At 44.3% G+C, this 11,307-nt stretch overlaps 1 protein-coding gene across 1 annotated transcript; it reads right to left on the reverse strand.

Moving 5' to 3' along the window:
- Positions 1–3,336: 3,336 nt before the first annotated feature.
- LOC115078697 (olfactory receptor 5B21-like) lies at positions 3,337–4,266 on the reverse strand. The gene has a single exon (XM_029581672.1). The coding sequence runs from the start codon at positions 4,264–4,266 to the stop codon at positions 3,337–3,339; it is 930 nt and encodes a 309-aa protein (XP_029437532.1).
- Positions 4,267–11,307: the final 7,041 nt, after the last annotated feature.

Consider the following 11,307-nt stretch of genomic DNA (forward strand, 5'->3'; position numbering starts at 1 on the left):
TTTGTTGGACTTGGTTAAGATCCTCGCTGCAGCGTTCTGCAGCATCTGTAGTGGTTTTATGGCGTTGGCAGGGAGACCCAGTAGAAGTGAGTTGCAGTAATCTATTTTCGTGAGAATGATTGCTTGTAGAACTAATCGGAAGTCTTTGAAATGTAGGAGTGGTCTCAGTCTTTTTAAGACTTGTAATTTGAAGAATCCATCCTTTACGATGTTATTTATGAGTGATCTATAATTCATTTGGTTATCAAGTATAACTCCTAGATTTCTGACTTGTGGGGTTATTGTTAATTGAGTTGACAAGATGGTACTTGGAAGTGTGTAGGTTCCGTTTTGGGAAATGAGGAGATATTCTGTTTTGTTTTGATTAAGGATCAAGTTGAGGTTAGTGAGTAAGTTGTTGATGGCTTGTTGGCAAGAGTTCCAGAAGTCCAGAGTTTTTTGGAGAGATTCAGTAATTGGAATCAGTATCTGAACATCGTCTGCATATAAGTAGTGGACGAGATTCAGGTTGATGAGGAGCTGGCAGAGTGGCAGAAGGTAAATATTGAATAAGGTTGGAGAGAGTGATGATCCTTGTGGGACTCCTAAGTTGCAGGTGACTGGTGGAGATTCTTCCTTGTTGATCTTGACCTTATACTGTCTGTTCTGTAGGAATGATTTGAACCAGTTGAGGGCCTCATCTCTGATGCCAATTTCTGCCAGGCGATCTATTAATGTGTTGTGATTGACCGTGTCAAAAGCTGCTGTTAGATCTAGGAGGATGAGAAGACACGGTTGTCTGTTTTCAAGTTTAAGTAATATAGAGTCTGTTAATGAGATTAGGAGGGTTTCGGTGCTTCGAGATTGGCGGAAACCGAACTGCGATGGGGAAAGAATTTTGTGGTCGTTTAGGTATTCTGTTAGTTGTTTGTTTGCAACTCGTTCCAAGATTTTTGCGATGAATGGTAGATTAGCTATTGGGCGAAAATTGGCTGGGTTTTCAGGAGAAAGATTAGGTTTTTTTATGAGTGGTTTTATGATTGCCATTTTTAGTGGGTCAGGTACAATCCCGTGAGAGAAGGAACAATTTATGATTTGTGCGATGGGTTTGGATATGATTTTAGCACAAGAGATGAGGAGATTGGTGGGTATGGTATCCTGAGGGTGAGAAGAAGATTTAAGCTTTTTTAGGATATTTTCGATCTCTAAGGATGAGGTCGGTTCGAACTCCTTAAGGCTAGCCTTTTGTGATGAGACTGCAGCTCGAGGTATTACTGGCGTAGTGTAATTATTATTGTTATTATTAATGGACTGAGTTAGTAGATTTGGTATCTTGTTTTTGAAGTAGGTTGCCAGTTCTTCTGCTTTGCTTGCTGCTTTATCATCTGGTATGGATGTTGGTAGGGGTTTAGTGAGGGATGAGACCAAAGAAAAAAGCGCTCTAGGGTCGAAAATGAAGTGGTGGATTTTTTGTGAGTAAAAGTCTCTTTTTGCTTGGAGGATGGATATTCTGTAATGGTGCATCATGGTTTTGAATGCTGTGATGTTGGTGTATGTTGGGTTTTTCCGCCAGTGTTGTTCTTTTTTTCTGAGATCCTGTTTTAAGGATTTTAGTTTTGGTGCGTACCAAGGTTTTCTGTTGTCCTTGTTTGCTTGAGGAGCTTTGGTAATAGTTGGGCATGTAGTATCGGCCACTTTTTTGGTAATGTTGTTCCAGGACAAAATGGCTGAGTCCGCGTTAGTAAGGTCCAGTTGGTTAAGTTCATCCGATAGTCTGTTGCTGAGAATTTCCTGGCTGCACATTTTTTTGAATTGGATTGTGTTATTCTGCTTTTCTGGGAGTGTAGGTAGGTTTATCTTTAGTGTTGTGTTGATCAGCTTATGGTCTGACCAGGGAACTGGAAGGCATGTAGGGTGAGAGGAAAGAGTAAGTTCCTGGTTAATGAAAATGAGGTCCAACGTATGACCAGCTTTGTGGGTGGGTTCCTTAATTATTTGTTTGAAACCCATGCAGTTTAGTGTGCTTAGGAGAGTTTCACAGCTGTGAGAATGGGGAGATACATCCACATGGAGGTTGAAGTCCCCCAATAGTATCGCTGGTGTGTCGGAGTTGATGTGTTTTACTATATTTTCAATCAAAGGTGATGGATCGGTTTCGAGGTATCCTGGGGTGGCGTATGTAAGCCCGATTTGAAGGTGAGAGGATTTAAATACGGCAAATTCTAGAGAATGTGAAGATATTGAAGTTTGTAGTGACATTCCTAGTGTTTTTTTTGCTGCCAGAAGAAGACCTCCTCCTCGTTTTTTGAGTCTGGGGATAGAGAATATGTTGTACGAGTGAGTAGGGAGTTGGTTGATTGTAGCGATGTCTTCTGGTTTTAACCAGGTTTCAGTGATTGCAAATATGTCTGTGTTTGTTTCCAGCAGATAGTCATGAAGCAGGTGAGTTTTCTTAGTCAAAGACTGTGCGTTCAGCAGTGATAAGGTGAAAAGTGACAGTCCCAGTAGTTGGTTTAAAGGTGAGATGACAAAACTTTATTATTTTAAGGGAATTAGTATCAGAACTAGAAGAGCTCTCATAAAAACAGTCTTCAGGCTCTTGTCCGCAATGGGCTTCAGTTTCGTGTCTTAGACACTAGATGTCACATCATTTACTTATTCCCAATTTTTTATCATGAAAAACCATTTCCTTTAAAAGTGAAAAACATTCCCACAAACAAATTAGTGAACGCGCTATCAAGCGCTACCAAATGCTGTTAATGTACTTATCTTAATTTCTTTGTTAATGGATATCTGATTCCTGCGTCTTTAGGACAACTGCTGACACATATTCTTTTAAATGTTCAGATGCTGCCCACCACGTTGCTCTATTTGGAGGACATAATAGCCACGATTTGAGAGATTTATTGTGTTTCATATCTATATTACTGACACTGATATTTATACACTTTACTTCAGTGTTAGTTTCCTACTGATGTTCCTTTCTGTTTCTTTCTGCTGTTATCCTCCACCACCCCCCCACCCCCCTCCGTTAATGCCTGAATTCAGTGATGCTATCAATAAAAAAGCATAAAGTTCTTATTGGGTGTGGTAAGTGTTCACAGTATCCAGTTACCAAGAATAGGGTGGAAACAGGAGGATCCCAGTAAGGAAATAGAAGATGTGAAGCAGGTGGGCACAGGGGTGACCTATCCCAGTGGTTACAAGGTAACCCATAACCCCCAATCCATCTGCCTTTACCCTCAGGTACAGGTGGGGGTTGTTCTTCTGTTGCATCACACCCCTTCCCTTGGGAACATTGTATCTGTGTTACCTGAGGGGGAGCTACCCTCATTGCAGGAAATTGGGGGCTGTGTCTTAGAACTGTTTCCCTAAGACTTTCCTCCATGCATTTTTTACTTCCTTGTTCCTCAGACTGTAAATAATGGGGTTTAGCATGGGGGTGATAGCCGTGTACAGCACGGACAGGATTTTACCCTGCACCTGGGAGTACATCGAAGTGGGTCTCATGTACATACAGAACAGTGACAGATAATACATGGAGATGACGGTGAGGTGGGAGGAGCAGGTGGAGAAGGCTTTACGCTTTCCCTCTGCAGAGCGGATCCTCAGGATAGTTGAGATGATATAAGTGTAGGATGTAAGAGTCACAAGGAAGGCAGGCAATGCTATCAATGTGGCATCAACAAACATTATGTTTTCAGGGCCAGCTGTATCAGTACAGGAGAGCTTTAACAGTGGCAAGAGCTCACAAAAGAAATGGTCAATCACATTAGAGTCACAGAATGAAAGACGAATTATAAAAACTGTGAAAGTCATAGAATTCAAAAAGCTGGTGATCCAGGAAGCTGCAACCAATAGGACACAGACTCTCTGATTCATGATGAGTGAATAGTGCAAAGGGTCACAGACTGCAGCATAACGGTCATAAGCCATGGCAGTAAGGAGGAAGATCTCAAAGCAGGCAAAGCCCATGAAGAAATAGAGCTGCACCATGCACCCAGCATAGGAAATGGTCTTATCTCCTGAGAGGAAGATCTCCAGCAGTTTTGGGATGATGGTGGCACTGCAGCAGATGTCTGTGAGTGAGAGGTTACTGAGGAAGAAGTACATGGGGTTGTGCAGGCGATGGTCAGCGCAGGTCACTGTGATAATCACGAGGTTCCCCAGCAGGGTGATAAGGTAGATGAGCAGGAAGACCAGGAAGAGAGGAGTCTGCAGCTGGGGATTATCCGAAAGTCCCAGAATAATGAATTCTGTCACCATTGTCATATTTTCCACATCCATTGGGTCCATTGCTTTTGTCTTGGAGGTATAAGAAGAAATTAAAAATTATGTATATGTTAAGTACAGATGTCAGATCTTTTCAACATTTTTGTGAGTGACATAATGGAAGTGTTGTCAGGGAAGGTTTGTATTTTTGCCAAAGATACCAAAATCTGTAATAGGATGGTCAGCAGGAAGGAGTGGAAAACATGAGGAGGTATCTAGTGAAGCTCAAGGAATGGTCTAAGATGTGGCAACTAAGATTTAATGCTAAAAACTGCAGAGTAATGCATTTAGGATTCAAAAACCCAAGGGAAAGGGAAAGTATTGGAGGTGAAATTCTTCTAAGCACAAAGGAAGAGCAGGATCTGGGGGGGTAATTGTATCTAATAAACTTAAGGTGGCCAAACAGGTGGTAAAAGCCATAAAGATGCTTGGCAGCATAGGGAGAGGAATGGTCAACAGAAAAAGGGAGGTGGCATTGCCTCTGTATAGGTCCCAGGTAAGACCTCGCTTGGAATACTGTGTACAAAAAATATAAATAGGATGGATTCAGTATTTGTTCTAAAGAATATGTGGATAGACTTAAGGATCTAAACATGTATATCCTAGAGGAAAGGGGAGATAGGGGAGATATGATAGAGACTAGGGATGTGAATCATTTTTTGATGATTTAAAACAATCGTCAGATATATTTTAAATCGTCAAAAATCGTTAAAGCCGCGATACAATAACAATTCCCCCGATTTATCGTCAAAAAATCATAAATCGGGGGAGGGGGGAGGGCGGGAAAACCAGTACACCAAAACAACCCTAAAACCCACCCCGACCCTTTAAAACAAATCCCCCACCCTCCCGAACCCCCCCAAAATGTTTTAAATTACCTGGGGTCCAGTGGGGGGGGTCCCGGCGTGATCTCCCGCTCTCGGGCCACGGCTGCGTTAATAGAAATGGCGCCGGTGGCCCTTTGCCCTTACCATATGACAGGGCAAAGGTAGCGCCGGCGCCATTTTGGTTCCTGTCACCCGACGTCACGAGTGCAGGAGATCCCTCCCGGACCCCCGCTGGACCCCCATGGACTTTTGGACAGCTTGGGGGGGCCTCTTGACCCCCACAAGACTTGCCAAATGTCCAGCGGGGGTCCAGGAGCGACCTCCTACACTCGCGCCGTATTGCCAATATTCAAAATGGTGCCAGCGCTACCTTTGCCCTCACTATGTCATACGACCCGCTGGACTTTTGGCAAGTCTTGTGGGGGTCAGAAGGCCCCCCCAAGCTGGCCAAAAGTCCCTGTGGGTCCAGCGGGGCTCCGGGAGTGATCTCCTGCACTCGTGACGTCGGGTGACAGGAACCAAAATGGTGCCGGCACTACCTTTGCCCTGTCATATGGTAAGGGCAAAGGGCCACTGGCGCCATTTCTATTAACACAGCCATGGCCTGAGAGCGGGAGATCGTGGGAGATTGAGCCGGGACCCCCCCCCCCCCCCACTGGATCCCAGGTAATTTAAAACATTTTGGGGGGGGGTTGGGAGGGTGGGGGATTTGTTTGAAAGGGTCGGGGTGGGTTTTAGGGTTGTTTTGGTGTGCCAGTTTTCCCGCCCTCCCCTGATTTATGATTTTTAAAAATAAAAAAACATGACGATCAGATTTCTCTCCCCCCCAGCCAAAATTGATCGTTAAGACGATCACACAATTCACATCCCTAATAGAGACATTCAAATATCCCAAAGGTTTCCATGCACAGGAGATGATTTTTTTTTTTTTTATATAAAAGAGGTTCTGGAATGAGGGATCATGAGGTAAGGTTGAAAAGGGGTAGACTCAGGAGTAATCTTAGGAAATATTTATAGAGAGGATGGTGGATGTGTGGAATAGCCACCCAGTGGAAGTGATGGAGACAAAAACAGTATCTGAATTCAAGAAAGCATGGGATAGAGGGGATTTCGATGGAAGTGATGAGAATTATAATACTAAATTAATTGGACAGATGGGCAGACTGGATGGGCCATATGGTCTTTTTCTGCCTTCATGTTTCTATGTTTACAGGTGCTGCAATATATGGCCAGTATTGAAAGTTACTTATATACACCTCATCAGGTGTCACATTAAACACATTGGAAAGGTATTGGCTGTTCATTCAATTATGTGTTTATTTTATTTATTTAAAAACATTTATATTCCACATTAATCTTGGCTCTAAGCAGATCACCCCAATTAAAACATTCATAAAATACACAAATCCAACTACATTGATCCTCTACTGACACAACTTAAGTTGATCCTCCTTCCCCCAGTGTCAATGTTCAGAGAGCTTGTTGATTTTCAAACGTTGTGACACATAACCTTCCAATTACCTGTGGTCCAAGCCTTCAGTTTAAAGTGGAGAGGTTCCCAATGCTTTCATCCACCAACTAAATACACCAGCACAGCAGCTTTGTTCCTCAAATAAAAACCTGCTTGATATCCCCATGGTTAAGCTGGCTCATTTAGAAATAGCCAGAAAGAGTGTTTTCAGTTGCTGGTCCACATTTGTGCTGCACCCTCCCTGACTTGCTGCAGGCCATGGTTTGCCCTTTAAAAAGGCACTAAAGATATTTCTCTTTCCTCAGACCTTTCAGATGACCTCCTAGGTCCTTGTTGCCTTTTGACTTAGCTTCAGAAGAGTCCATGCTAGCATTATGCATAGTCTACATGTGTTTTATAACTTTTGTTCATTTGGTTTAATTATGTATGTTTGATATGTATGTTTCAAAAAAGGGGATCAATAGGACAGAAATCCAAAAACGTTGCTCACATGTAAGCTAGCAAATATCTAAATCATATTTTGTCTTTATGAGAAAAAAATGTTTAAGATAAAATATTTGTTATACATCATACAGGTTGTGTGTAATTATATAAACCGCATCAGCAAGCCAGGCAGCATATCTCCTCCACTGAGTGAGATCGCTCGGTCTTCTCAATCATTTGCAGTATCTTACTGAAAAAAGGGTTATCAAAAAATGTGAAGAACAGTATTAACTCCAAATTGTCCAATAAATATACTAAAGTTTTTGTAACAATGGGCTCACTATGCAGATGTATATCAGTATTTCAAAGCATAATCAGACTACAAAACGGAACTCTAAAAAGGCTCAACAACAGCCGAGGTTTTGCTGTAAAGCTTCATCAGGAGCTTATCTTTTCAATCTTCTATCAGGAACAAAATTAGCTCCATTGGGTTTGAAATAAGAGCCAACCTTATATAAAGAAAAGGAACATATATAATTAGAAATATAGTATGGTACTTAGCTTTCTTAGTGAACAAGAGTGCTGAATCCTTTCTTGGGTTCGCAATGTCTCCTGCTTGTTTTCAACGCCGAACAGAGACCGACACAAAGAACAACATCTGTTTAAATCAGGTGGTTGGCTCTTATTTCAAACCCAATGGAGTTAATTTTGTTCCTGGTAGAAGATTTTGAACGACCTTTGTCACGGTAGGAGCAATGAACTGCCGGTGCCATCTTTTGTGTTTTTTAAAATACAGTATGCACTAGGGATGTGAATCGTTTTTTGACAATTTAAATATCGTCCGATATATTTTAAATCGTCAAAAATCGTTAGAGGCGATATTTAATAGGAATTCCCCCGATTTATCGTCAAAAATCATAAATTGGGGGAAGGGGAAGGGGAAGGGGGAGGGCGGGAAAACTGGCACACTAAAACATCCCTAAAACCCACCCCGACCCTTTAAAATAAATCCCCCACCCTCCCGAACCCCCCCAAAATGTCTTAAATTACCTGGGGTCCAGTGGGGGGGTCCCGTTGTGATCTTCCACTCTCGGGCCACGGGTGCGTTGATAGAAATGGCGCCGGTGCTACCTTTGCCCTGACATATGACAGGGCAAAGGTAGCGCCGGCGCCATTTTGCTTCCTGTCCCCCGACATCACGAGCGTAGGAGATCGCTCCCGGACCCCTGCTGGACCCCCAGGGACTTTTGGCCAGCTTGGGGGGGCCTCCTGACCCCCACAAGACTTGCCAAAAGTCCAGCGGAGGTCCGGGAATGACATCCTGCACTCGAATTGTGTTGCCGTAATGGAAAATGGCGCCGGTCGTACGTCTGGCGCCATTTTGCAGTACGGCAATATGGCCATATGGCCACACGATTCGAGTGCAGGAGGTCATTCCCGGACCCCCGCTGGACTTTTGACAAGTCTTGTGGGGGTCAGGAGGCCCCCCCCAAGCTGGCCAAAAGTCTCTGGGGGTCCAGCGGGGGTCCGGGAGCGATCTCCTACACTCGTGACTTCGGGGGACAGGAAGCAAAATGGTGCCGGTGCTACCTTTGCCCTGTCATATGACAGGGCAAAGGTAGCGCCGGCGCCATTTCTATCAACGCACCCGTGGCCCGAGAGTGGAAGATCACAACGGGACCCCCCCCCCACTGGACCCCAGGTAATTTAAGACATTTTGGGGGGGTTCGGCAGGGTGGGGGATTTATTTTAAAGGGTCGGGGTGGGTTTTAGGGATGTTTTAGTGTGCCGGTTTTCCCGCCCTCCCCCGATTTACGATTTACACGATATTTAAAAAAACAAAACCGCGACGATCCGATTCCCTCCCCCCCCCAGCCGAAATCGATCGTTAAGACGATCGATCACACGATTCACATCTCTAGTATGCACATGCGAGCCTGACTTATTTGCTAATCCCCTAAATAATGCGTACATCGGGCTTTTAAAATTCACCTTTAAGAGTTCATTTTTTAGCAACCGTCATGTTTTGTTATTTTTTCCTCCATTTTCCCATTCTTTTTCAACAAGCCCAGTTTTTGATAGACATTGCATTTGTGGGTTTTTTAATGTTTTATTTTCCTACCATGGTCTCTAGTTGAGTGCACCTCAAGCAAGCTTTGCAAAGCTGTACAACCAGTCTAGAACAAGGGGTAAAACGCTTTCTACTTTCCTGACAGGATTTCTCAAACTCTATATTTTGGCAGGCTTTTCGTTATCCTTCCTTTTCTGACCTGTCCAAAACGTGTTTCTGTGTACCGCTCCCTGTGCCCTGACCAGTGAGGCTTGGAATTCATTGATGTAATGAAATCATTGAACCTTAACAACCTGCAAGGCCATTGGATCAAATGGTGAAACGTTTCCCTGAAATGAGCTGACACCCGCAAGAAGATTTCTCATGGCACCAGCTCATTTATATATTATTGAATTGAAGTGCATGGCATTTTATTTAAAGTCTGCGCAGTCCCTGATATGTCGTTAAGTGTCACCAGTAATTTAGTTCATGTTGCATGCTAATTAGCTGAAGTGCAAAATATTGGCGATGTACCATTTCTTTGGCAAAGAAAATGCTAAATTGAGCATGGAAATTGCATACAAAAATGTATCAATAATTCTGATTTTAGCCTGTTTGAAGGAAAGGTTTCTGAATTAAATGATTTGTTTTGAAATTTCAGAATATAAATGTTTTAAGAAAGTTGCCATTTTTCCCGCATAATTATGCCTGTGAAGCTATTTGCCGCTCAGCACAATGCCTCCTTTGGGGCTGATGCAATACAATGCGCTGAGCCGAGCGCGCTGTATAACCTGCACTCTGATGAGGGTTAATTACGCAATAATCCACCCCCTAATGCAATAGGGGGAATAGTGCTTATTTAACCCACATCGGACATGGAGTGAATGTAATAGTGCTCATCACATGCAAAGGAGGCTATTACTCATTCACTGCACATGCACAAAAATAAATGTGCGTCTCAGATGCACATTTATCCCTCAGCTATTAATAGCTGAGTGCAGGTAAAAGAAGTACAGAAAAGGAGAAAAAAACTGCTTTTCTGTACTTCTTTTCTTAAGTAAAAAATTAAAAAAAAAAATAACTCGGCAGACCGCCGAGTTATGAAGACCGGTGTCGGTCTTCATAACCGGCAGCCGCAGCGGGGTCGTGTTAGCAAGGAGGAGCTTAGGTCACGCAAGCAACCCTAGCGCATCCCTGCTAGCGTGACCCCTAATTTGGATATTGCATGGCACTCCTGTTGTGGGCACCATGCATGTGTTAGCAAAGCGGGGGCTGATTTTTCAGCGCCCACTTTCCGCACTTTATATTGCATCAGCCCCTTTGGGGCAGATTTTAAAAAGTTGCGCGAGCGCGTACTTTTGTTCGCGCAGCAGGCGCGGACAAAAGTACGCCTGATTTTATAAGATACACGCGCGTAGCCGCGTGTATCTTATAAAATCTGGGGTCGGCGCGCGCAAGGCTGCGCAAAATCGGCAGCCTGCGCGCGCCGAGCCGCACAGCCTGCCTCCGTTCCCTCGGAAGGAACTTTCCTTCACCCTCCCCGCACCTTCCCCTCCCTTCCCCTACCTAACCCACCCCCCCGGCCCTATCTAACCCCCCCCTTACCTTTGTCGGCAAAGTTTGCGCGCGTTGGCCGGCAGCTCCGCTCTGTCCTCCGGTCCCGGGGGCTGGTCCGGAGGCCTCGACCATGCCCCCGGGCCGGCGCCATGCCCCCGGGCTCGCCCCCGAAATGCCACGGCCCGCCCCCGAAACGCCGCGTCAGTAGGACCCGCCCCCGACATGCCCCCGACATGCCCCCTTACAAAAGCCCCGGGACTTACGCGCGTCCTGGGGCTTTACGCGCGCCGGCGGCCTATGCAAAATAGGCGCGCCGGCGCGCGAGGGCCCTGTGCGCGTAAATCCAGAAGTATTTACGCGTGTGGGCCTTTGAAAATCTGCCCCTTTGTGTCTTAGGTCATTTGAAGTTGATGGTTAAGAGAATGCCTCTGTGCTCCTCCACCTTTTCATTGGAATCTCATTTTAACATTGTAATGCACTGCAGTGCTTATGATGCAGGAGTTGGGTTTTTAGTTACATTGCATTACCTTTTACCTTCATACTGTGTGCTTTGGAATTTTTTTAACTTTGGATTCCACTTCTTTTTATAATCCTATATAGAATTATTTGTTTATATCCTTTAGTCTACAACATTAGACACCACTTACTTCGCTTCACTTATTATACTTTTATTTGTTTATTCTTGATTACCTGCTTTTTCCTCAAAAACAGGTTACAATGAAAATTAA

This window comes from Rhinatrema bivittatum, chromosome 16 (genome assembly GCF_901001135.1).
Source record: "Rhinatrema bivittatum chromosome 16, aRhiBiv1.1, whole genome shotgun sequence".
Classification (NCBI taxonomy): domain Eukaryota; kingdom Metazoa; phylum Chordata; class Amphibia; order Gymnophiona; family Rhinatrematidae; genus Rhinatrema; species Rhinatrema bivittatum.